The sequence below is a fragment of the Neomonachus schauinslandi genome, chromosome 11, assembly GCF_002201575.2.
Source record: "Neomonachus schauinslandi chromosome 11, ASM220157v2, whole genome shotgun sequence".
NCBI classification, from domain to species: Eukaryota; Metazoa; Chordata; class Mammalia; order Carnivora; family Phocidae; genus Neomonachus; species Neomonachus schauinslandi.
In genome coordinates, this window is record NC_058413.1 from 92,584,498 (window position 1) to 92,611,736 (window position 27,239).

Genomic DNA, 27,239 nt, shown 5'->3' on the forward strand with positions numbered 1-27,239 from the left:
GTGGCTTTTGTGGTCAACTCTTAAAAACTGTGTGTAAGTGGACCTCGGCAGTTCAAACATATGTTGTTCAAGGGTCAACTATATGCCCACTTTTTCATATATTCCCTAGCTCTGTCTACTGAGATGACTTGAGGACAATGATATCCCAAAGGCAGTGTGCACACATAGCCCCTGGGTTTTGGCTTCTAAATATCATTTTCCACTAAAAGGAATCAGGGATCCTTGGAGAAATGGCTCATTACAGGGCTGGGGTAGCAAGAGTTGAAGATGAGCCTGGAATATTTCATACCAAAAAGGAAGAAAGTGCTCAAAGGCTGAGGATAAGGACACAGAAGCCTGTTTCCACAATTGATCACCCAATTAGCAAGAGATTAGTTTGATGGTAACAGATTATAACCCAGTGAGTGAGACAGGATAGTAACAGATTGTAACTCATTGAATAACAGGAAACCGTGAGTCCATAAATAAATAAATGAGTGACTTGGAAGTTTGACAAGGAACAGGATATCTACATATTTTTAAAGCATCTCTGCACAAAGTATCAGCTCACAAAGGAGGAAAGAGGAACTTCGCAGTGGGGAAAGCTGGCAGACAGCACCCTCATCAAGTGATCAAGAAAGGGGTAACTAAAACACAGTGACATAACCAAAACATCACTTCTGTGACAGTCCCGTCAGAGTTTTGTAACCCGAATCTAATCACGAAGAAACAATCAAAGGCAAACTGTGGGACAGTTTACAAAATCACTAGGCTGCAATCTTCAAAACTATCCCAAATGTCATGAATGTACAGGAAAGATTAAGGAACTGTTCCAAACTGAATGAGACTAAAATTAAACGTGTGATTCTCAACTGGATCCTCTGGGACAACTGGACCTCCTTTTCCCTTCAGGGTAAGATGTTTGCTGGCCAAATCAACCCTGATCTCCAAGGCTTGGGAGAATCTTCCTGCTCTGAAGTAGTGTGAGACATAATAGGTTCTTTTCTTTTCTTTTCTTTTTTAAACTATGAAGCTTTTGTGTCCACGGTCCAGTCCTCATTTCATGACTCTGAATCCAGAGCAGATTGCCATGGGAGGGCACCATCTTGCATTGCACTCAAAGTCTATTTTTCATGTGACAGTTATTATGCTTCTTCCCATAGGCTGCCCCACTGTGATGATGCGGCTGCCCCCCAAATCATATTTTCTACTGCACAGAGCACTACACAATGCTCTCTGGTATATGAGTGGGCTCTTCTTTTAATTTTGAATTTTGTGCATTTTCCTTCCTCTTTGTTTTTGCTTCTGAGTACAACTGTGTGATGTAGTTCACGTAGCTCTTAGAGTGGAAAGCTGAAAGAAAAATATGTCAAAGATGACCATTTATTTTGAACAATACTGCACCCATTTATTTGAGACACTTTGATTGCACATGGTATTTTTAGGTTCATATGTTAATGGCTTAAAAAATCAAATCTGAAATTGATGCATATCATAAATGGTCTGAATGCATTGTTATGGGCTGATTTTTTTTAAAGTCTTTTTTTATGTAAATATATGAATAAACCCGAAATAAAATATATAGACGTTTCTGCTATTAAAAAAACCTGAAAAAAACCCACCCACATTGTATTTAGCAAATTTCTTACTGAAAGTAACAGGGCTTATGGAAAACATAGGGTTGGGGCAGATCACTCAAAGCCCATGTAACTCTATACGCAGAGGCTGGAGATAGCTCCAGAGGATGACTTTTAAGTGAGCAAAAACAGTGAAGTTGAAATGCTGGGTTGGAGGGAGCCCAGGGAAGGAGGCTGGAAGTGCAGGTTGGAGCTCAGTTGAAAGTACCCCCTCTCACAATCCGTGGCCAGCCCCTAGGGATGGACCTTTCTGGGAAGGGAGCCTTGAGCAAAGGTAGTCCTTTTCAACTTTCTTAAAGTTGAGACGCAAAGGCTTTCTGCTTGTTCAACAGCTGAGCTGAGGGCTTTTCTTTTCTTGCTGAAAGTTATCATTCTACACCCACTGTTTTGGTTCCCCTTGCTTAAGAAAGTTGGCATAGGAAACAATCCAACTAACACGTCATACTGACAAAATTCTCCTACTTGCCAGTCGAGGACAAGAACACTGACATTCTAGAAACATGGGCAATACAACAGACTCTCTGCGCCTTGCACACACTTCCCTCTCCCACCCCCAGTTCTCACGGTTTGCCCTCTTGTTCTCCTGTCCCAGCTAGTACAGTGATTCTTTCCACTTTACACCTTACTAGGTCAAAGCAAAAAAAAAAAAAAAAAGGCAGAGGTGTTGTGAAAGGCCAGCTTCCTACAAAAACCTCAATGAAATCAATAGAAACTAGCAGCTAAGCTTTTCTGCCTAGCTTGCAACTCTCAGCAGATGGAATGAGTTAATTTGCAATGGAGGAACCAAAATGGTTGAAAGAAAGGTAGAAGATTCTTGCTTTCCTGTAGTACCAGATGTTCTCTACTAGATTTTTGTCAAGAACACACACATGAGCGTAGGTGCGCGCACACACACACAATCTCCTTTTAGAAACTCTTCCTTCTACTTTCTTTACATATTTTGCTTGAGAAGCTACAATGGAGTCATCAAAAGACCCAAAACATGTCTGCTTGAATCAGTTAAGCCTTGTGTTCATTTATTCAACACAAATGCATCAGACACTCCATTGGCATCAGGCCCTGTGTTAGAATCTGAGGACACAACATAGATAAACCCAGCTACTCACCACCTGAAGGAGGACTGTGGTAGCTAAAGCAACACATCAGAAATGAGCAGATGGTATGGGGTGTGGAAAGTGCTGGATTGTTAAGATGTATGTAAGATACCCGGAGCACAAGAGGGACATATGGTCCCAGGATGTGCCTGCATGTGATAGCAAGAACTCAGGGATGGCTTCCCACGGGGGCATATCTGCAGCCATAGGAACTTAATGGTCACTAGTTTTCATTTTTGGAAGATTTACTTATGTTCTACAAGATGATTTAGGTTGATTGACTTTCTAGTGCTAAAAATCAGACTTTGATTTTTACCCTCCTCCTTAAAGGCAACAAATTAACCTCATTTTTCAAATTTGAGGTCATGTAATTGACTTACTTTGGCCCTTTTTCTCTTGGGATGATGTTTCTTCATTATTTGACCTCGATTTGTAACTTTCTAGAGTGTGTTCTGAGATTTCGTTTTCTGCAAGAAAAGAAAACTATGTTATTAATTTCGAGTGCCCCAGACATCACCTATATGTACAAATGTATGTTCGAATAAGATGATCCCTCTGTCTACACAATAGTGGACTTACCACTCGCCCTCCCATACCTCATGTCCTCATTCATTCTGAGAAGTGTTTTTGTTTTTTGCTCTGATTCCTACAGGCACTGCGCTAGGCAGCATAAGAGTTGCGGAAATCGAATGACCATGGATTAGAATCAAGTATTAGATGGGACAATTCCAGTAGCCCTTAAAGAACTATGGGGGTGAAGCATTAATGGGAGATTTTGAAACAATACTGTGGCATTTGCCTATTGCACAGGTACAGCTGAAAAGCCAGACCCTGTCTCTAGGTCTGTTTATGATGAAAGTTAGTCCAGCTGAATATATAGAGAGATTGACATCAAACTAGAAGAAGTTGTATTTTCAATAGGGTGAGAGCCATTCAAAGGGGAAGTATTTTGCTTTGGGACATAATGAGTTCTCAGCTACTGGAGGTGTTGGAGTCGTATGTGGCTTAATCAACGATGTCCAGCACCACTAGAATGCGAACCACATGCGTAATTCTAAGTTTTCTAGGTGTCATGCTCAAAAAGCAAAGAGAAGCAGGTGCAATTAATTTAATAATTATTTACCTAGTAGATCCAATATATTATTATTAGACATACTATATTCGTGTGTGTGTGTGTGTGTATTGAGCTTTCAAAGTTGGGTGTCTATTTTATCCTTCCAGCACCTCTCAAAAGTGACTAGCCACATTTCAAGTGCTCAATAGCCATATTGTGGCCACTGTATTGGGCAGCATAGGTCTAAATAATCACTCAGAATTAAGGAGGAGATTTATCCTAGTACACACAGATGGAATGAATTGAGTAGATTGTTATTCTGGATAACTTCTAAGGTCCCTTCCAGCCCTGATATGTGTTGAATCTATGCATTTTAATAGGTACCTTCCATGGTAGATAAATTATATATGTATATATGGTATATGTACATATATATAGTTTCCAATGATAACTTTTTAATCAGAATGCTTAGGAAACATTACTCACATATTATGGGTGAGCGAAGCTGAATACATTCTTTCAGAGTAAGAACAGAACCCAGACGGTCTATATTCAACCTTTGATTGGCTGTCCCTAGAATATGAACTCCTTGAGAGTGGGGACCTGGTCTCTCTTGTTGACAGAGGTATCCCCCATGACTGAAACCGTGTCTGGCACACAAGAGGTGCTCAATGAATGCTTTCTGAATGAATGAATGAGTTTTCCACTCGGGATCCTTTTGTGACTAGAAGCTTTTATAATTTAATGTCAATTCCCAGAGCTACTCTAATTTCTCTTGGTTCCGCACTCTTTGATTATAGCCCCTGGAGATTCACATTCTGTATTTACTGCAAAACCAACAATTGCTTATTTGAATGACAACACTTATCCAACAGACTGTGCAGCATCTAACAGAAAGGCTTTAGTTGGCAGAATTTCCTTTGTCCTAGCCCCGTGGTGTGACGCCTTGGAGCGCCCCATCGGGTCCTCTGCCTCTCACCTCTTTTCCACACCACGTGTGCTTTCCGAAGCTTCATTATGAAGAGCTGGACGATGATGAAGAGTATGAAGATGAGGAAGGACACAAGGGTGAGCAGTAGAATGCCATTTTTCCTCCTTATCACCCCCACATACTGAAGACTGGCTTCTGTACGGAAAATGAAATGAATTTAGACAGTTCAAGGTTGGTTTGTTTTTGTCACTGAGGAATTTGCACAATGCTTTCAAAATGTAGTTCGACTGATAGGCAACTTGGATAAAAAGACAGAGAGCTTTACCCTGAAGGGAAAGAGATTCATATTATTTATTCTCTGAAAACAAGCCAACAGGCACACAAACAAAGCAATTCTGTGAGGTGGTTTGAAAAATGCTCTGAAGTTACATAGATATGGAAGCTGTGAGGTTTCATTTGCAGAGAAAACATGCAAGAATATTGACTTAAATTATAGTCAGGGGACTTAAATGAGCTGTAAGGACTAATTTTTTAGCAAGGTGTAGTTAAGCAGTAAGAGGTTGTTAAGGAGTGTGAAAAACTATGCAAATAAAATGAAATCCACGAATGTTGGCTAGGTTAGATGTGGTCCTACGTGAAGGCCATTGGACATAAACTAGGTGAGGTCTTTAAGATCTTTCTAAACCTCACATTCTGATTCTATGGGCTCTAGTTTTGCCCAGATGTCCTGGCCCCCTCTCAACCAACAAGCAGTTAAGGAGCACCAGCTTTGTGTAGAACATTGTGCTTGGAGCTGCATAAGACATGGTCCCTGTGCTTTAAGGGGTAGTTCTCTCTCTATGGAAATAAATACATGAATCAACAGAAGTCAGAAATCGATGCAAAATTCTAGATCCATATGTGTTAACACCATAATGTGCTCAGGGATTCAGAGGCAGGAGTGGTCCCTGAGTTAGTCAGGAAGTTCTCAGTGAAGACCTTGGCCTTGAAAGAAGGGTAAGGAGAGGGAAGATGAGGCCTTTCTTTTCTTCAGGGGCAGTTCAGGTTGTTGAGGGAAGGGCAGTCAAAATGGGATGATGATGTCAGAGAAAAATGTGTGTTCTTCCTGGGACTTTAGAGAGGACTGCAGAGGCAGGGGATGGAGGGCCCTTGTTGGAGGCTTTGAGGCTCCTGCTCTGCGTGGTAGATGCGGGGAGCCACAGATGTTTTCTGAACACAGGTGTGAAGAATGCAAAGGGGTGTTTTGATCATAGTCCTAAAAATGGACCACAGAGGAGAAAGTGAAGTCACAGGACTTGTGCAAGAGATGATGAGGGTCTGGACCAGGAATTGCAGTGATAGTCGACAAAATTCTGGAAGAGGAGACTCAAAAGTCTTTGGAGATGGACTGATTTTCTATGTGTTTGTGTGTACACACATACACAGGAATGAAGGATGACGCCAAAATTTGGGGCCTGTGTGATCATTTGGATGAGGTGATTTTGTGGGAAAAGGTGCTGTTTGGTTTTTAGTGATGTTGAGTTCAAGGAGATGGCAGAAAATCCAGCAACAGGGATGTAGGAGATGGAATGAAACAGCAATTAATTCTCAGGCATGTTCTGGAAGTGTAAGTATGGAAATCTTCTGCCTAGTGGCAATAGGAACAACCCTGGGAATGGGTAAACTCTTCAAGAGTTAAGGGAAGAATCAAGGATGGAGAAGTAAAGTCAGAAATGTATCCACATATAAGAATCCAGAGGAAGAAGGGAAGTTCTCTGATGGACACAGAGAAAGAGTGGTTGGCAAAAAGTCACAGAACCAGGCAGAGTATTTCAAGGAAGCCAGGGAGACAACTAAGTCAAGGAACAAGGGAGTGATTAACCAATAGAAAGGTCAAGAAAAATGGGGACTGAAAAAGACCATTGGATTTATTGATTAAGAGGTTAAAATGTCAAGTGTTTATTCTAAATGCTGAGGGGGATGCTTACCAGTGGCCAAGTCAGGGTCTTGAGTGGTTTGTTCTTTCTCTTCCTTGTCCCTCTTGGTTGTACTAGAATCTTCCATTACTGCAACTAAGTTGAAAGAAATTAAGACATGATATATACATATGACTGTGTATGAATAGTGTGTATATATACACAGCTATCCCAAGCAGCAAAGCAGCTTTGGAAACCAAACTACGCTGTCCTCCTTAAAAAAAAAAAAAAAAAAAAAAAAAAGACCATTTTTGAACCACTGACTTCTTCCGGAAATAGTTGCAAATGGCTCATTTCACCAGGCTCATTTCGCCTTGTTTTTAAAAGGTAGATGTTTACGGAACACCAGCTCTGGGCTCAGCCCCAAACAGAGCATTCGGTAGGTTTCTCACTGCAGCTCTGAATAGAGGCTTCTAGAAGCTAGGTATGTTGTCTGAAGTCACGGACCTAATACGTGACAGAGCCAATGCTGAAATTCAGAATGCAAAGTGTACACCACTATTTTATACTTGCTTCCTGAATCAGGCCTATTAGAAGGTCTTCAGAATGGTGCAAGATAACACCAGGGCATGGAAGATTGGCATCCCAAGCCTTGTGGAAAGAAAACCTAACAGCCTGAGAAGCAATGATTTTTATGTTGAAAAATAGGCTCCCTTGTCATTCAAACCTCTGCTTGCCTCTCCCCCTTAGAACGGGCATATACTGTGATGCTTTTGCTAGGTGCGAGAAGCCGTAAAAATGAAAGATCGCGTTTTCTGATTCCGTTGCTCATCCTCCCTATTCCTGTCACCCCCCCCCCCCGTCTCTTGCTTTTTAGCCCATTACACAGCGCCACTGTGTGGATCCCGCGGGGAATGAAACCACCCGTTCTGCTGGAAATGGGTATTATTAACAGTAATAAAATCGTAGAAATTGAAAGCTGAAAGGAAATTTAGAAACCGTATTAAATCTTATCTATGAAAAAGCAGAGCAGAAAATTGGGTTGTTTAGTGGCGCTGTAAGCCAATTTAAAGACAAGTAGATTCTAAACACGCTTAAAAATATTGAATTATTAAAGCAAGTGATACGGCAGTGCCCCTTCAGATCATTTTCAGTTTCCATTGCCCTTCAAAAAACTGGATGGTACATATTGTTTTTCTCGGTGTTTAAAAGCCCCAAACATTTACTTTTAAGTGTTATTCCAGATAAAAAAAAATTTTAAGAACGTGATCTGATACTCAGAGCTATGAACATGATAATGGTATGAAAGCTCTTATTCTACTCAAGGAAATTCCTGTAGACACACTATTTGAAACAAAAAAAGAGGACCTATAGGAGTTTATGCCCTTTTTGGATGAGGCTCTCTTGCTCGAAACACCATAACAAATGAAAGTATTCATACGTGTATTTATTCATTTATACTGCATTTTCTTTTTTTTTAAGGTTTTATTTTTTATTTATTTGAGAGAGAGAGAGAGCACAAGAGTGGAGGAGGGTCAGAGGGAGCAGCAGACTCCCTGCTGAGCAGGGAGCCTGATGCGGGACTCGATCCCAGGACTCGATCCCGGCACTCTGGGATCATGACCCGAGCTGAAGGCAGTTGCTTAACCAACTGAGCCACCCAGGCACCCCTACACTGCATTTTCTGAGTACCTACTAGTGTCAGATACTATGCCAGGTAAAATACAAAGATAAATACATGAGCATTGCCCAGAGCTAATCATCCAGTGGGTTCACTGTCTGAAAAACTGGAATTATAATCCAGGCTTTGTAATTCTGCATTTAGAGTTCAATCCTGTCATCAAAAACTATCTGAGTTCTTGACAGCCAAGTAACTGATGTGCTTTCAAAGGTGATTTTGTTATTCAATGGCAAAAATCCCCACATCTCCAGATCCTGCTTCTTTGCCCTTTGCTGAAACCAAGTCTTTATTTTGTGTTTGGTCTGTTCCAGGTGAGAAAACAAAGAAACGAGTCTCTCCATAAATGAATTCAACCTTGCCCTTTACTGCAGAGGAAATTCAAATGTCACAGTCGCGTGTGCACGTGTGTGTATCAAGCAAAATAACGCTGAACTTACAAGGTATTAGTTACCCCGAAGCCCATCCCACTAAGGGAACACTGCTGGTATGGAGCTCCTCCAGGACAGCACTAAGCTAGAGCCAGTGCAGGGCATCCTGCATTGTCTTATTAAAAGTTAAAATTTCAGTGGCTCCGTCAGTTAAGCGTCCAACTCTTGATTTCAGCTCAGGTCATGATCTCAGGGTCCTGGGATGGAGCCCTGCGTCAGCCTCCATGGTGGGTGAGGAGCCTGCTTGAGATTCTCTCTCTCTACCTCTCCTTCTGCCCTCCACTCCCCACCTCTCTCTCTCCCTCACTTAAAAAAAAAAAAAAAAGGTTAAAATTAAAAAAAAAAATCTTAGAAATGAGAATTGGAAAAATGGCCCTTTCCAAGGAGGCATGATTTTTTTTTTTTAAATCTTAATGGGTTGACACTTACCAGTACTAGTGGGCTGCTGAGGGTCTTGAGAGGACAGGGAGCTTTTCTCCAGGGCGTCTGAAGCCATCTCTCGATCCGTAACTAGGAAAGGGGAAAAACAGAAATCTGCAACTACAGAGAGCAGTCTCACCCACATGGTGCTCGGGACAATAGGTTGGAGAATGTACTTAGCTGCTACCTGCTTGTGAGGTTCTGCGGAAACCTAAGCACTCGTGTTCTACAGCTTTTGCTCTGGTTTTTGAATCTCTCCTGCTGCTAGCCCATCTGCTACGCTGCCTGGCTGAGAAGGACAGCAGGCTGTGTCCGGAGTGCTGTGTTTCGCAATAGTATGCAAAGGCTATTTGCTGTCTCTCTCTACCTCCATCTACCTGTTAGTCCTTCTGTCTGTCTGCCCAGTCACCTATCTCCGTCCTTATTTATTCATTAGGTGGCCTTGGAGTCCGTCACAGGTTGAATTCTGATGCTGTTAACTTGCTTGCTGCCCAGTGAGTTTGAGCAAGATGTCCAGTCTCTTGAATGCTCAGTTTTTCCTTACCTGTAAAATGGAACTACTAATGGCATTCACCCTTGGAGTTTTTTTTTGCAAGAATTAATTTTATTCATACAACATGCTTAGCACAGTGCTTTGCTATGTATTAAGCACAATGCTTACAAATGTAATATTGTATAATGTAAAACGATGTTTGGGGTGCCTGGGTGGCTCAGTCGGTTAAGTGTCCAACTCTTGATTTTGGCTCAGGTCATGATCTCAGGGTCGTGAGATCAAGCCCTGCATTGGACTCCATGCTGGCCGTGGAGCCTGCTTAAGATTTGCTCTCTCCCTCTGCCCCTCCTCCCTTCTCTCTCTATAAAAAACAAAACAAAACAAACAAAATAATGTTTGGGGATGTTTCCAGACATTCAGCTTAGCACAGATTTGACCAATGAACAGGCCTGCAACCAGGGAGTGTATAGAAAAGGTGTCTGAAATTTTATAAATATTGATACTGATATGTCACAGCTAGGTAATGTCTTTATGGAATCTGTGAGTGCTTCTCAGCTTTCTATTTTTTTTAAAGATTTTATTTATTTATTTGACAGAGAGAGACACAGCGAGAGAGGGAACACAAGCAGGGGGAGTGGGAGAGGGAGAAGCAGGCTCCCGCTGAGCAGGGAGCCCAATGCGGGGTTCGATTCCAGGACCCTGAGATCATGACGTGAGCCGAAGGCAGACATTAACCAACTGAGCCAGCCAGAAGCCCTGAGCTTTTTATTTAATCAAAGAAAGGGAAAGAGAATCTCAAGCAGAATCTGCACTGAGCACAGAGCCCAACGCGGGGATCAACCTCAAGACCCTGAGATCACGACCTGAGCCAAAACCAAGAGTCAGACGTTCAACTGACTGTGCCACCCAGAGGCCCCGAACCTAATTGTTTTCTATTAAACCAGATACCAAAGAGATTTCAGAATGAAAACCAGTGCCATTTTTCTCACTAACATTTTGGTGTTGCGAAGTTACACCAAATAAGTACAGTTATTTTTCCACACAAATATACCATTTCTATTTCTATGTAGTGGTTAATTATTTTTTAAATAAATAAGTATTTAAACATTTTTCAGTTTTAATTTCTAATATGTAAATATTGACAGATACAATTCATTAAGTAAAAATTCTTTGGGGTCCTCAGTTATTTGTAGAAGTATAGGGGGGTCTCAAAATCCATAAGTTTGAGAACTGTTGCTCAAGTTTTTTGTTTTGTTTTGTTTTGTTTTTTAATCCCACCTCCAGTTAAGTAATAGGAAATCAAGATTCTTCATTTGGAATACTAAATAAATGAAGTAAATCATTTTGAAGAGGGTCTGATCTATTCCTGCTCTGTTCTCCTTCTCCAAGCATCACACTTCCACAAGCATCTAAGTGTGGATTTTTCAAAGGAAGACACTACTCACATCCCCAGATATGGTGCTTGTCTGATCTTTATTTTCCCAGGTCCTTCCATGCAGAGTGTGGGAATGAAAGGGGTCAGAATCCTTACTTGTAAATGTGTTTTAAAGCATCCTCAGTTAATCAAACTTTTTAAACTTATTGGATGAACAAAACATGTGTAATGCTGGTGCAGTCACTCTGGAAAACAGTATGGAGATTCCTCAAAAAGTTGAAAATAGAGCTACCATATGATCCAGCAATTGCACTACTGGGTATTTACCCCAAAGATACAAATGTAGGGATCCGAAGGGGTACGTGCACCCCGATGTTTATAGCAGCAATGTCCACAATAGCTAAACTGTGGAAAGAGCCAAGATGTCCATCGACAGATGAATGGATAAAGAAGATGTGGTATATATATATACAATGGAATATTATGCAGCTGTCAAAAAATGAAATCTTGCCATTTACAACGGCATGGATGGAACTAGAGGGTATTATGCTAAGGGAAATAAGTCAAACAGAGAAAGACAATTATCATATGATCTCACTGATATGAGGAATTTGAGAAACAAGACAGAGGCTCATAGGGAAAGGGAGGGAAAAGTGAAACAAGACGAAACCAGAGAGGGAGACAAACCATAAGAGACTCTTAATCTCAGGAAACAAACTGAGGGTTGCTGGAGTGGAGGGGGGTGGGAGGGATGGAGTGGCTGGGTGATGGACATTGGGGAGGGTATGTGCTATGGTGAGCGCTGTGAATTGTGTAAGACTGATGAACCTGTACCTCTGAAACAAATAATACATTATGTGTTAATAAAAAAAAAAAAAAACCCATGTGTAATATCTGTATGTCAGCGTAGTCACTTGCCGAAGGGGAAAAAAGCCATTAAACATATGGAAGCCACCAACAGCTGATACTGGAGTTGCTCTTTGAATACTTAATGGAGATCTGGCAGTGAGTGCTAAATCATAAGCGATAGATCAGAAATAAAAGTTAAGTCTTATCCTATTATTATGAAGTCTTATGGCTATCATTTTGAGTCCTATAGAACTATGGCCATAATGGAGAAGAATCTGTGATTTCCCCTCCGGAGTAATTTTTGTAGATGGCCTGAACAATAGCTGAAGAGTAAAAATATGCATTTTTTAAATATCATTGGTTCTTTTGTTTAAGAATCTGAGTGTCTGGGGCACCCGGGTGGCTCAGTCGGTTGAGCGTCCAACTCTTGGTTTTGGCTCAGGTTATGATCTCAGGGTTGTGAGATCGAGCCCTGCATTGGACTCCACACTCAGCGGGGAATCTGCTTGAGATTCTCTCTCTCCTCTTACCCTTTGCCCCGTGCACTCTCTCTCTCGCTCTCTCTCTCAAATAAATAATCTTCAAAAAAACCCTAAGTATCTTTCAGGAGCACCCCCCCCCCCCATGTGCTATGCTCCGCTGACTGTAGAGGCTGGAGGGGATGAGTCATGGAGAGGCAGGACTATGTGTCAGATTACAGGAGCCTGCCCAATCTGTGGGGCCCCAGTCTTCTAGATGCGGCTTCCTCAAGACTTGCTAGTTTTGGTTTGTTGAGAAAGCGACTGGTGGAAAGGGTGTCGTAGGGAGGGAGGGGGTGCCGTTAGCCACAGCAGCAGCCCCCACAGGGCTGCAGAGCACTTTCCCCATGATGGTGTTCTCCTTAACCAGTGCCTTGCATTTAGTAGTTATTTCATGAGCAGCTCTTTCTCGACAAATGTATCCTCATCCAGCAGCCCCCTCCTTCACTAGTGTGAGTGAATCCTTGCACTTGAGGAATTCCTTGTACACTGAGAAGTACCTTATAAAATAATGAAGGTCAGAGTCTTATTAATTATAGATGTGTGATTCATGGTACTTCTTATTAGATACATGTTGGCTCAAAAAGTTTTCTAGGGGCACCTGGGTGGCTCATTCGGTTAAGCATCCGACTCTTGATTTCGACTCAGGTCATGATCTGAGGGTCATGGGATCGAGTCCTGCTTTGGGCTCTGTGCTGGGCATAAAGCCTGCTTGAGATTCTCTCTCCCTCTCAACTCATGGTTACTCTCTCTCAAAAAAAAGAAAGTTTTCTAGGGTTTAAAAGTTATTATTTTTTGCTTTTGATGAAGGAATCGGAGAACACATTCTGAAAATGGAGGCAACGCCTCTTCACATTTACTATTTGGCATTTTATTTACTAGTATTTGTTCTGCCCAGAATATTAACATGGTTAAACTAGAACCTGCAAAACAGTTATAACCAAATAAATCTAAAGAGGAATCATGGCTTGATTTGACTGAGTGTTTTATGTTAACATAAAATAATGTTGACAAGTTTAGATTTATTTCAGTTGCTATTATCTCCTTTTGGGTCAACTACAAAGATAAAGTATGCTTCAGATGACCTTTCTGAAAGCATGATTGCAATAAACTGGCCAAGTTATGCTGGCTGGCATTATCAAAAAGCAAGCATGATGCTATTTGCATATGGTGCCCTGCCAGGCTTTCTGCACAACTGGGGTCCGAATGTTGGAACAGGTGCAATATGATGCCTCAGCTGGAGAAATTTCAATCATTAAAGGAATTTGCTGTTAAGGAGAGCTTTGTGGACAGTGATCTCGCTCTGAAGGACTCTTCCCATTCCATTTAATTTTGTTTGACAGTGTAATATTAAGGTAAATTAAATGAAAAAGACAATCATTAGTTCTTCTTACCCAAGTCTTCAGATCGGAAGGGTGCTACCAGTTTTCTTCCTTGTAGGCCTTTGTGTCGGATGACGCAGTCCACTGTTGAGCTTTTGCCCAGTGTGTGGACTCTGAGGATGCTGCTGCTGTTACATTTCTTCCCATCAGTTTCAAATTCATGGTGGGTTTCACCTATGGAGCGGATTAAAGAAGTGCAAGAGGTTGTGGCTACTTAATACCCTTGGGTGGGTTTGGTTCTCGGGGACCGATGGTCTTGACATCTTGGCAAAACTGTTAGACTTCTAAGTCATTCTAGATTCAGTCAGCTGCCTTGTACATGCCTGGCCCAGTCACAGGGGGAAGTAGTTGAATAACAGTGGTTAGGTTTCTGTAAACCTTCACTACTGGAAAAAAATCCAAAGCTTATCATGGTTACACAAGGACAGCCTGATGTAGTCAAACACAAAGACCCAAGACCTTACTCAGGGTGAATGAATAAGGCAAATGAAAGGAGAGGTCTTTTTTTTTTTTTTAAAGATTTTATTTATTTATTTGAGAGAATGAGATAGAGAGAGCATGAGAGGGGGGAGGGTCAGAGGGAGAAGCAGACTCCCTGCTGAGCAAGGAGCCGGATGCGGGACTCGATCCTGGGACTCCAGGATCATGACCTGAGCCGAAGGCAGTCGCTTAACCAACTGAGCCACCCAGGTACCCCAGGAGAGGTCTTATAATGATGTAGAATTGGCATTGGACTGGATCTCTCTCTGATTATGTAAAATCCAATGGAACATACATTACAATGTAAACAAACTATAAACAGTTCTCAAGCATGACCATTAGTTATCTTGCTTCAGTCAGTTGAACCCTGCTTTAATCTAATCAAAGTTAAATTCTTTGGTACCATAATATTTTTTTTAAGATTTTATTTATTTATTTGACAGAGAGAGAACACAAGTAGGCAGAGTGGCAGGCAGAGGGAGAGGGAGAAGCAGACTCCCCACTGAGCAGGGAGCCCGACGCAGGACTCGATCCCAGGACCCTGGGATCACGACCCGAGCCGAAGGCAGACGCCTAACGGACTGAGCCACCCAGGCGCTCGGTACCATAATATTTTTATTGAGGGTATGACATCGCAGTGTACTTTATAAGGAGGAGCTTACCTGTTCCAATATACAAGCATTATGTTAAATGTATTTTCAAATTTATGGCTGCTAAAAATTTCATGCTGAGGGAATAGCTATATCATACCTATATATGAAATTATGTTGAATTTTAAGAAACCATAATATCCCATTTTAGGTTTCTACTTTGTTTTAAGTATAAACATGTAATCATATTATTTGTGATAAGTTTTCAAGATGAAGGCACAGTATCGATAGGTTATAAAGTTAATTTGTCTGGAAAAAACTGACAAATTATTGAATGTTATTTGCCGGCACCTGATACCACCAGAGGGTGCCAGAGGATTTAAAAATTCCTTGGAAGTTTAAGTAGGAAGGAAAACAAAGGAGGAAAGAGAACCATGTCCCTACTTACCAGAGAGCTCTATGCCATTGCCTAAAATCCAGGTTATCTGCGGAGGGGGTTTACTTCTCACGGTGGAGCATTTAAGTGTAATGTGTGCTTTTCCATTTTGCATTCTGATAACTGAAGCTTCCAGAGTCGGCATGGAAGGTGTTGCTGGAAGAGAATTGATTTTTCTTTGCTCAGTGAGGAGGTCTACATATCCCAATAAAGCACGGAGTCTGATAATCTATAGGGATCATTGTAGTGTATGGTCTAAATAAGGGGCATTTTTTTTTTTTTTAACTTGATCTTTCCCAGAATACAGTTACAGGGCTTTTATATACTTGTAAAGCTACCTTGGCTGTAGTCCACATTGCTTGTTACTCAGTGTATGATTAGTCCCTGGAAATTCCCAATGGTACAACAACAGTTTTTACACTTGCTATCTGACTGTATTTGATTGGTAGAGCACTAGGTGAAGAGTACAGACCTGAAGTCTAGTTCCATCTGTCACCAGTTATTGAAAGCACCATTGTATGTCCCTCCATGTTTTGGTGGATCAATTTCCTTGTCTGTGACATGAAGGAATTGTTTTATGAGTTGGCTGTTTCAGTTCTAGACTTGCATGAGTGTATGACTCAAAGTGAGTTAGTTCTGTCCCCTCCTAATATCAAAGATGCATTTCTCTTACCAAGGGTCCATTTGTCCTTTTTTTCCTACTGCTGTCCTGGAAATAGAGTTGACCCTTGAACAATGTGGGGATTAGGGGCGCTGACACCTCCCCTGACCACCACACAGTTGAAAATCCATGTATGACTTTTGGCTCCCCCCAAACTTAACCAACAGCCTACTGTTGATGGAAAACCTTACTGATAACACGAACAGTTGATTAACACCTATTTTGTATGTGGTATGTATTCTACACTGGATTCTTACAATAAAGTCAGCTAGAGAAAAGAAAATGTTGTTAAGAAAATCATAAGGAAGAGAAAACATAGTACCAGACTGCATTTATTTTAAAAATTTGCATATAAGTGGTCCTATACAATTCAAACCTGTGTGGTTCACGGGTCAAGTGTACTTTTTAAGTAGGCTAACTTCTTCCTCTTTCCCATTCTACTTCACACTTTGGTTCAGCACACTTTCACGTTGATTTGCTCATTTATCTGCCATTGAGACATTGCAAAGTCAGCTCCAAGTATGCATGGGATGTGTTAGATGCTGGCAGTAGAAATATGGAAAAGATAAAGCCCTTTGAGGGGCTAACAGTCTGGTGATAGACTCAGCCGCTAAGCTGTTAGTTAAAAGATCATGCGTTAAGTGTACTGTCAGACGTGTGCGGGGAGTGTGAGAAGAGCCTACAAGGGCACAGAAGCAGCGTGAGCCAGAGTGCTCTGAGCCGTGACCAGTAAGGTGGGCTGAGTCTCATCGGTTCTCAACACCCCTAGGGAGCCATTCCTTCCCAGGTACTTTGTCCCCGTGCCTTTACTTTATGGCAGGCACTATGCTATTTTAATTCAACAGAAGCCTAAGACGTTCATTTGTGATATGTGGAATCATGTCACTTAGAGGTCAATAAATAGTGATGTGTATAATTGATCTGAATTAGAGATCAATAAAAAGTGATGTTTATAACTGATCGGTTCTGTCACAAAAAGCAGAAAAGTAAAGACAGCAAGGCTTACACTGAATACAGTGGACCACCCACAGAACTGAGTGAGTCCCAGGAGGCTATCACTTCCTATCCACACCTCCCAACCCCACCTCCTACCGGAGGAGAGGACCTGGTTTTGGCAGAGGATGTGAGCCAATTGTCCGGTGCGGTTACATCTGAATTCATTCTACCTTGGGATATGCTGTTGTTAGGTTCTACTTTATTTACATACATGTTTAGCTGCTTAGACTAGGGTGCCAACTCCTTGTGGGTGGGGATCATGCCTGATTCCTCTTTGATTTCTTGGAGCTTAGCACAGAGCCTGGCGCATAGCAGCAGCTTATCAAGTATTAATTCTCCTTTCTCTTAGTTCCTTAGACAGGAAACTTCACTGATGCCAAAGACAAATTTCACAAAGTCACATTTTCATCTAGGGCTCACCAGTCAAAATGCTCCTTTCTGTTTTCCTTTCAACAAAAGATGGTAGAGGTGCCCGAGAAAATGCTTTGCTCGGGCAATATTCCTAGCTAAAATGTGAAGTTTCAGAATGATCTGTCCTGTTCCTAAGTCTGTCACTCCCGTGCTGGGTTTGCTGGCTGTCAGGCACCTACCTAGCACGATCACTTTTACTTCCTTTGTTCTCACCGAGTTGCTGTAATGTAAACACTTGTACACGCCTTCATCTTGCTGGGTGACATTAAGCACGCTGATGGAGAGCTGATTGGTGGAGTGATGAAGCAGCTGGTATTTGGAATTTTTTAAAGCTGGACAAGAGGGAAAAAGAGCTGTGAGGAAGAAAGCAATCAGATGAATACAGTCTCTCAGTGGATTGATTATTCGCAGGAATGGCTTTTGAATTTCATACTTTGACGGAACAAATGTCACATCTTCGATTGAGCTGCCTTCCAAATTCTAGTGTTCCCAGCTGGATGCCTCTCAATAGCTCAACATTCATTTAGGAAATGAAATATTTTGATACTGGGATCTGTGAAATAAACCGTTTGCTTTTCTTGTGCACGTAGGAAATTAACACTATGCTGGTGAAGGGTTCGGGTTGCAGGATGATTAATTTTTTTTTTCATTTTTTTACATTATGAAAAATGCCCCAGTAGATTTACCTCTTTGAAATCTGATTGATTTGAGGTTGTCCTGTCACACCATTGTGTGTGAAGAATGGAAGATAAATGCATGGCTCTCCATTACTCCATTTGGGTGTTTTTATTTTTAAAGATTTCATTTTTACGTTAATCTCTACACACAGTGTGGAGCTTGAACTCATAACTGAGATCAAGAGTTGCATGCTCTACCGACTGAGCCAGCCAGGTGCTCCTTTTATTTTTAATTTTTTAGAAGTTTATTATTATATTTTTATATATATTTTATATATATAATATATATAATTAATTTTTAGAAGTTTATTATATATATTTTATATATAATATATATAATTAATTTTTTAGAAGTTATATTTTATACATATTTTATATATGTATTATAATAACTTATTATAGTTATATAGCAAGTGTTTGGGGTTTTTTTTGTTGTTGTTGTTGTTTTGTTTTTTGATTCTATATTGACCTGGGATTTCTATCTTAGGTCATAGGTCCCTTAGCAAATCAGAGTTTCTTGAAATGAGTGGTTTTGTCTCCCTCTCTCTCTGGATTTGTAACATAAACAAACCTAAAATAGTTAACCCTTGAATGGCTGACCAAGAAAGGTTGTTTGTCCTCTGAAATCATGGCTGTGTGTCCTGGGACACTGATGGTACCTGAGCTAGAATTCAGGCATCTCAACCTCAACAGTATTGACTTTAGAGCCAGGTCAATCCTGGCCTTGCTGCTCATCAGATGCTAGACGCCCCCTGCCCTTCTCCAGTTATAACAACCCAAACTCTCTCCAGACATTGCCGTATGTCCCCTGGAAGGCAAGAATGACCCTTGACCCTCAACCCTTGGTTGAGCATCACCAAGTTCAATTAAGGTACTCTGCTGTAGAAATTTGAGAGTGCCCATCTTCTCCCAGTTTACTAAAAACCAGACCAAAACAAGAGAAAGCATTATTTAACAGGAATGATCTCTACTCACAGTTTTTCTCTGAGAACTTCTAACAGTTAACATCTACTTACTTTACTGGTTCTACTGTTAATGGTTTATTTAGCTTGAAATATACGGTTAGTTTACACTGAACGTAGCGATATTTGATAATGTTTCATAGCATAGGGGTGCCTGGGTGGCTCAGTTGGTTAAGCTTCTGGCTCTTGCTTTCTACTCAGGTCGTGATCTCAGGATCCTGGGATCAAGCCCCATGTTGGGCTCCACACTCAGTGCAGAGTCTGCTTGAGATTCCCAACCTCTCTCTCTGCTCCTCCTACTCATGTGCTCTCTCTCCCTCTCTAAAATGAATAAATTAAAAAAAAATGTTTCCTAGCATATCAAGTTTTTTAGAGGCTCTGCTTTTACCAGACTGTTTTGGAGACTTTTCCAAGTATTTGGCAGTTTAGAATATTAAATGGAGATCTACAATGGTCTCATTATGAAGGGGAGGGATTAGTAAAATCCTGCCCAAAGAGATGAACTAAATAGACTTTTAAGAATCCCTTTCCTTAGGTGCCTGAGTGGCTCAGTCAGTTAGGTGTCGGCCTTCCACTCAGGTCATGATCCTGGAGTCCCGGGATCGAGTCCCACATCAGGCTCCTGCTCAGCAGGGACTTCTCTGACCCTCCCCTGTCTCGTGATCTCTCTCTCATTCTCTCTTTCTCAAATAAATAAATAAAATCTTAAAAAAAAAATAATAATCCCTTTCCTTAAGAAAAAAACCAAACCAAACCATTGTGAGTGTGTGAGGTGATGGATGTTAACTAGGCTTCCTGTGCTGGTTATTTTGCAGTAAATACATAATATTAGATCATTGTACACCTCATACTAATAAGGTGTTACGTGTTTATTATATCTCAATACAACTGGTGGGGAATGAAGGGGGTGGGGGGAAGAGTGCCTTTCCATCTGGGGCATCTGGGACGCAGTGTGTGTTTGTGAAAATAGGAATGACTGCCCTCCCTTCCAAAGCAGTGGGCCCTGTCCATTGCTCAGCTGCTCAGCAATCTTGCTTTTGTGTTGAGACCAACAGGAGAAAAGGAGATCTCTAGAAGGGAGCTGTGTGAGGTGACTATGAATTGCTCAGAGGGAAAACGAAGCAGCCGGCTCCAGATGTGGGGCGATGGTGTTAGCTGCAGGAGGACAAAGGGCCTCAAGTCCGTCTGCGGCCTTTCGTTGGTGCTATTGGCAGTTTCATGGGTGCTGAGAGTAAAACAGTGATGTGGGAGTGAGGTGTGGGCATGGAAAGGTGCTTTGTAATTGAGCCCCCTTTACCAACCATTCTGGTGGGATTTCCATTTCAGACTTCCTGTCAGAAAAAGCAGCCTTGTGTAAAGTAATAGGCCTCTGGGTGTGATCCCCACGTAATAGAAGGTGGGCCAAGCCCACCGTTTGGGTAACTCATGTTGGTTTCTATCCCACCAACTTGTCTGTCTGGAAAATCCTGCAGGTTAAGGTCTGGTGGTGATTTTTTTTTTTTTTAATTTCACTTACCAGGATGCTCATTTAAAAAAATGGTGAACCCTGATGGGGCTAGCCACTGCAGGGAGGTGGTCTTCCCCTGAGAAACGACACACTTCAGGGTGAGTGTCTGGCCTTCCTCCACGGTGACTGTTTCTGTGTGGTTAGTCAGAAAGGCTTCTGCAGAGGAAGAGAACTGGGGACAGTCAGGCTGGCATGGGCCAAGACACACTCCCAAGCCAAGGCAGGGACTTATTCTCAACACAACCTCATTCATTTATTCAGTCATTCATTACATACTTTTTTTTTTTTTTTTTTGTGAGAGAGAGAGAGAGCACACAGCGGCAGAGGGGCAGAAGCAGAGGGAGAGGGAGATAGAATCTTAAGCAGGCTCCATGCTCTGCATGGAGCCCAACGTGAGGCTCGATCTCACGACCCTGAGATCATGACCTGAGCCAAAATCAAGGGTCAGGTGCTTAACCGACTGAGCCACTCAGGTGCTCCTCATTACATAGTTCTTAAGAAACAAAACCCAAATCAATACAAAGGAGCAAGCACCGTACGTAGGAGTAGTAAGATGTCTCCTGAAGGAGGTCTGAATGAAGGGGTGGGATTTTGATAGGAAAGAAGGAAAATCTTGAACAGTATCTATTGGGCACTTGCTCTCTCATATGCCAGGAACTCTGCCAGCCCACGTTAACCTATATTTAACTTTTTGAACTAACCCTATGAAGAAAGAATTATTTTGCTGGCTTTCTAGATGAAGGAATAGAGGCTGAAGGTCACACAAGTCCTGGGGCTGGGAACTGTACCCATGTCTGTGGGCTTCAGAGCCCATGGTCATATAACTAGGTCAGATTGTTTAAATAATGAGACCCCAGAAGAGTCAGCCTTTCTGGTCTCAATTTGTGAAACAAGTGACTTGTGGCTTTAAGTATAAGCTATGTGTCTAGGGGCACCTGGGTGGCTCAGTCGGTTAAACGTCTGCCTTCGGCTCAGGTCATGATCCCAGTGTCCCGGGATCGAGCCCCACATCGGTCTCTACTCATCAGGGAGCCTGCTTCTCCCTCTCCCTCTGCCTGCCTGTCTGCCTACTTGTGATCTCTCTCTCTCTCTGTCAAATAAATAAATAAAATCTTAAAAAAAAAATAAGCTATGTGTCTAGGATTCCAAGTGGTGTTCACAGGGAGTAGGTAAGCCCCACCAGCGAAAGAGCTTCTATGCCAGAGGAAAAATGTTCTAAGATCTCTTCCAATTCAATTGTCTACAGAAACACTTTCTCCAGGCAAACATGAGAGTCTAATTTCCCCAAATCACAACCCCCAGAGAATGATAAACAATCGGTTGTAAGCAGCTGCAAATGCAATCTCCCAAAAAGGAAATTGATAAAAAATAAAATAAATTGGCTTTACTGCTGATTTGGCACATTTATTGCCATGTTATTTCTTCAAGTTTTAAATTAAAAAAAATCTTTTTTTTCTGAGGACTAGACAAGTCTTATCAATGAAAGTACAAAACATTTCCATAAACAGAAGAATGTTGTGGGGTTATAAATTATGAATTGCAAATGTAATGAGTTTTACTGCATCATCTTAAACCTTAAAAAAAAGAGAGAGAAAGAAACAAGGAGTTTATTTCCTTGTGATAAATTTCAAGTATTAGGAAAAGTGCTTTGGAGAGCCCTGGGAATTAATTGGTGTAGACTTTTTAGTTTGTTCCATTTTTAGGTCATTAATTTCAATCTAGCCTCTGGCAATAATAACCCAGAATTGTTGTATTGTATTCGTATTGACTTTCATGGGAAAAAAGTTTGCTTGAGTTCTAATGGAAAAATACCCATATCATCAGCCAATACTGTAATGAACAATGAAGAGCCCATAAAAAGATACTGTGTTTTCATAAGAGCATTGAAGCATAAGCCCAGAATTCTGCTTAGGTTGGGTCATTTGGAAATATTTTCGTCTATAAAATCAATCCATAACCGAGTAATAAAGATAATATTAGTAGAGATGCTTTGAAATGACAGTGGAATTTCTTCTAAGGTTAAGGAACTTCTGAGCCAAGAAATTAAATCTAGAACTGTCTACTGTCCATTGCTTCCATAACCATTCCCATCTTGATTCTTGCTTTACTTTCTAGTTCCTGTGCGTTATCCTGCTTCCCACAGATTGAAATTTCTAGAGGGCAGTGACTATTTTATATTTCTCTAAAATTCATTCCTTATAGAAAGTATCACAGTGTGAGCTTGAAAATAATGGTTTAATACCAGCTTTCATGATGGCAGCATAAAGCAGGTGATGGACAGATATCTTTGGTCTCCTGTTGTTAATAAGAATACTGAGAGACAGGAGGGAAGTTACTATGTTGAATCCATGATAGAATAAAGACCACTGTTAAAGAAACATGCCCTAATTTCATCCTTCAGGCCAGAAGTTGATACTAAAAAGTTTTGCCCATGTTCTTACCTTTGGCAAAGCGATTGTCTAGACAGGAAGCCTGCGTTTGGGGAAATGGGAGTGGTGAGATTTATCTGTAGCCTGTTTATGAATAAATTGTCTTCCATTTTAAAGATGTCTTTTTCTTGGGATGTGTGTTTTTGAATTAAGTTGTTATTTGATTCTTACAATGTTTAAAAAATTGTAATGAAATATAGGGTGGTTTTTTAACACATGCTAAAGAATTGTATCTCCTAAGATTAGTGTTTGCTCTTGTTGAGAATTTAATATCAGTCTACTGACCACAACTATAAATGCCTGGGTTTCACATGGAAAGGGCTGTGTTTGAGGCATATAATAATTGCTGTTTCCTCTTCTCTGCTCCAAGCCTTGCCTTTAGCTTTACAGGCTGATTTCTCTTTCAGTGTTATCATGTAGACCCCGTGTTTGATTTAGAGACAGGAGATCATTGTAGAAAGGAAGAACAGCCCCAGAGAGAAGCCACAGACACACAGTGCTTCAGCTGTGAGTGCTTCCAAATATTGTTTGGTGTGTCCAGCTCTGCTAAAGGTTAGGAGAGGAAGATCCCTGTACCTGCATTTTGATGGTACGTCCTCTAAGGGCAAGTTCCCCAGGATTCTCTCATTGCCGTTGCAAACTAAACTGGAACTCATTTTTTATATATAGATATTTTTTCGTCTAAGTTTGGAGTCAAACTTTCACCTTCTTTGTCAGAAGGAGGGGTGTGGGTTACCTTCTTTGCTCACCACTTCCTCCACTGTAGGCTCTAAAAACACAGATATCCTTATGCACCCTTAGCCTTTCTCATGTAGATCCTGAGTGCTGTGTGCCTACTTCCTGGGCTCCCCGGCTGGGCTTCAGAGTTCCAGTCTGTTTGTTAGCCCTACGTGGCTCCAGAGATACTAAGCATGCAAAGTGTGGCAGCGAATAGCTAGGGAGTTTCTCCTGGGAGGTCCCCCCTTACTGCTGGCAGGTCATGTTTACTGAGTAGATTATTGACTTCTGACCAGATTCATCCATCCATGCAAAGCCACGTGTTATGAGGCTGCTGGTTGACTCTGGGGTTATAGATTGTGACTGGTTCATATATGGAAATAGAACCTGTGCCCTTCATCATCTCCATCCCCAACTTTATGAACTAATGGTCTTATCAGTGCAGTGGCTTCACCCCAAAGCACATGTGACTGACCCTCAAGCAAAAGGCCAAGGAGCAGTCACAACCACCTACCAAAGCACACACAGATGAAACCTGTGCAGTTCTTAAGATTCCTTCTGGTTTTCCTCAAGATTTTGGGAGTTGCAGTGTCTGATCTCCCCTCTACTAGACGTTAGCATGGTAGACTGAAGAAAGAGTAAAATGTTCTTTTTTTCCCCTTACCTTAGTAGCCTGTGATTGCATGCAATAAATTTAAAAACTCCAGAACACAACGAGTCTATTCTGCAGGGACCCCAAACTTGTCATTTTCCATTGGAACTCATCATTTCTAGTGTGTCCCCCTAGGCTCCACCACACCTAGCACAGATAGACCACCTGCTCCGTTCCACTGTTTGCTTGTATCTAATGTGGTCACCAGCCACGGCCGGGTCCAGGCTCAAGAAGACACTTTGCCTTTGTTCATGCTGTTCTATTGACCTGGATACTTTTTTTTTTTAGAGTGGGGGAGGGGGCAGAGGGAGAAGGAGAGCAAGAGAATCTTAGGCAGGCTCCATGCCCAGCGAGGAGCCCGAAGCAGGGCTTAATGCAGGGCTTGATGCAGGGCTCCATGCAGGGCTCCATCTCATGACCCTGAGATCATGACCTGAGCTGAAATCAAGAGTCAGATACTTAACTGACTGAGCCACCCAGGCACCACCAGCCTGGATACCTTTCTTATCTCCTCCAAGACTCAACTCAAATTATACCACTTTTGTCAAACCTGCCTAACCAGTCTTTAGCTTCCTCCTTCCCCACAATGACCTGCCTTCTCCTCCAGATCCCTAAAGGTTTTGAATGGACTTCGATTATAGCACTTAGCACCTTGCTTTATATCTGGTTACAAGTATCTCTCTGCATGGAGATTGCAAACTTCTCATAGAGAAGTTGTTTGCCATTCATTCATTTTACAGTCCCAGGACCTAACACAAAGTAATATTTAATTTAATTTTTTTCAAAATAAGATTTTAAGTATTGGGCGCCTGGGTGGCTCAGTTGGCTGGGTGTCTGCCTTTGACTCAGGTCATGATCTCAGGGTCCTGGGATCGAGCCCCGTGTCAGGCTCCCTGCTCAGCAAGGGGTATGCTTCTCCCTCTCCCTTCCCCTCCTGCTTGTACTTTTTTTTTCTCATGCTCTCTCTCTCTCCCAAATAAATAAAATCTTTTAAAAAAAGATTTTAAGTATTAGTTGAATTAATGGCTAAAAACGTGGACATCTATATATTTAGTAATAAACAGTGTAATAGGATGCCAACTTGGCTCAAAAAGTGAAAGTCAGTTAAGGGCTTTAAACTTTGGAATAATTGAACACATTCTAATTTTAGCTGTCTAAGTGTACTTTTCCTGAATGTATGAGCTGTTTCTTTAAGCCACTTATTGAAGAAACTAATATTATTTATTACCAAATATTGAATTCATATTAAGTGCCTCAGAGTATAGGGATGAAAAAAGAAAGCACTTAATAATTGTATAAAATAGGAAATTGAAATACTACATAAAATAGGAAATCTAGTTTTTTAAAATAGTGTCATTCAGATACAGTTCTCTGGTGAATGCAGATTTAGAAGGATGGGTGCATTACTTGAAACATAACTCAGTAATTCAGTTCAATATTTGGAAACACACACAACAAGCAAGCAGTACATTTAGGCATGGCTTGTTTTTTAAGACTTTGGTACAAGTTGCAATCAGAGATCTAGAGGCCCCTACACCCTGCCCCTCTTTTAATCAGGAATAATTTGACCTGTGTTAAAAAGGTAACAGTGTCTTAAATTTTCATCATGCTCCATTAGAATTCAGTAAGCATCAAAGATCAAATTTGAAAATTATAATACAATGTAAAGTATAACTGACTGAAAAAAATAAGCAGGAATTTTCCATGGGGCTCATTATTATCTCTGAACTAATGAAGAGTTGTAGAGCACTTGGCCATCTTCAAAGTGCTTTCACATTTTGAAATTTGATCCCTTTAAAAATCCAGGGAGTTTGGCCGTCGAACATTATTAATCATCTCTTCATTTCAGGATGCAGACATTGAGTTTTTAGAGAACTTAAATTATCTGGCTAAGGCTTATACAGCAAGGAAGCTTTTAAATTCCCACACTGATGCTCTTCTACCTGGTATGCACTTAAGAGACAGAGCCTACTGAGCTTGTTGCATTTTGCCGTAACATATACGCCACAGAGCACAGGCTATGGTGGCTCTTCCTATAATTATTAGCAATTGAACAAGAGATTAAATAAAGCAGTAACAACCCTGCATGTGTGATGGTGGTGTAGCTCGGAAAGCAATCACATACTTACCTGGGTTGTCTTCTTGCCGTAGGTCCTCTGTGAATGCAGGTGACTGATAGGTAGATTTGGTAAAATACCAGGTCAAGTGAGTATCATCAGAAATGAGCTCCAAGTCCTTACCTTGTAAGGGGAACCAGGTCAGCAAGCTGCAAAGTCTCCACCACATATTGTGCTGGGCTGTTGCCACACTTTGTCAACTTCCTCTAGATTCTGAAATGAAGGGAGCAGAGTGGTTTCTTTTGAAGGGGGAGAGGTAACAGCTCCGTGACCTCATGTGTCTCAACGCCTCCCTTGGCTCTGGAAGCCCCCTCTTGGCTCGCTGCCCCCAAAATACCTCCGGGTGGAACGTTTAGGGGACCGCATGTGTCATGTCGATGGTGGAGAGGTGTGAGTGATGTGTTGGTGGCACATTCTGCCACATGTGGGTAGTACTGGTAAATCAACTAGGTTGTGAGGCTTTTTGGGGGAGGAGGGGTGGGAGAGAGACTAAAATTTCCCTGTGTGGTGATGTAAACTGGTTGTCACTTTTCTAGAGTATTAGACCATGATAACAGGACAATTTTGGCTGAACCTTTGTGAATATTTCATTTCTGACAATTATTTATAATGGTTTTCAGGGGCAGAATTCATTCATTCACATTATTTGATTTAAAAAATCTGTATCAATCTACCCTACCCACCTATCCATTCATTCGTTTACCCATCCGTCTACATCTATCCAGCCATCTAGTATGGATTGTTCTAAGACATCCTATATAAAAGATAAACTCCTTGTTTTTAAGAAGAATATGACATAGTTGGGGGTGACAATAGGCAAATGAACCATTTTGGTTTTTAATTGTCATTAATTGGGCAAATTGAGATA

General features: G+C 41.4%; 1 protein-coding gene across 1 annotated transcript; it reads right to left on the reverse strand.

The window, feature by feature from the left end:
• Window positions 1-1,201: 1,201 nt before the first annotated feature.
• CRTAM (cytotoxic and regulatory T cell molecule) lies at window positions 1,202-26,540 on the reverse strand. Its single transcript, XM_021696524.1, has 10 exons — window positions 26,495-26,540; window positions 20,466-20,612; window positions 17,490-17,642; window positions 15,255-15,398; window positions 13,749-13,910; window positions 9,129-9,209; window positions 6,663-6,746; window positions 4,744-4,890; window positions 3,091-3,177; window positions 1,202-1,332 (listed from the first exon to the last, which is right to left on the reverse strand). Exons 1-10 carry the CDS (start codon window positions 26,538-26,540, stop codon window positions 1,202-1,204), a joined length of 1,182 nt encoding a protein of 393 aa, XP_021552199.1.
• Window positions 26,541-27,239: the final 699 nt, after the last annotated feature.

Bases quoted from the DNA above. Each gene is read 5' to 3' on its own strand.
- CRTAM (XM_021696524.1), bottom strand. From the start codon at position 26,540: ATGTGGTGGAGACTTTGCAGCTTGCTGACCTGGTTCCCCTTACAAG. The intron at 17,643-20,465 runs GTAAGTGAAATT...CCTCTTGTCCAG, and splicing joins TTTTTTAAATGAGCATCCTG to CTTTAAAAAATTCCAAATAC. The intron at 4,891-6,662 runs GTAAGCATCCCC...TTTTCCGTACAG, and splicing joins AGACCCTGACTTGGCCACTG to AAGCCAGTCTTCAGTATGTG.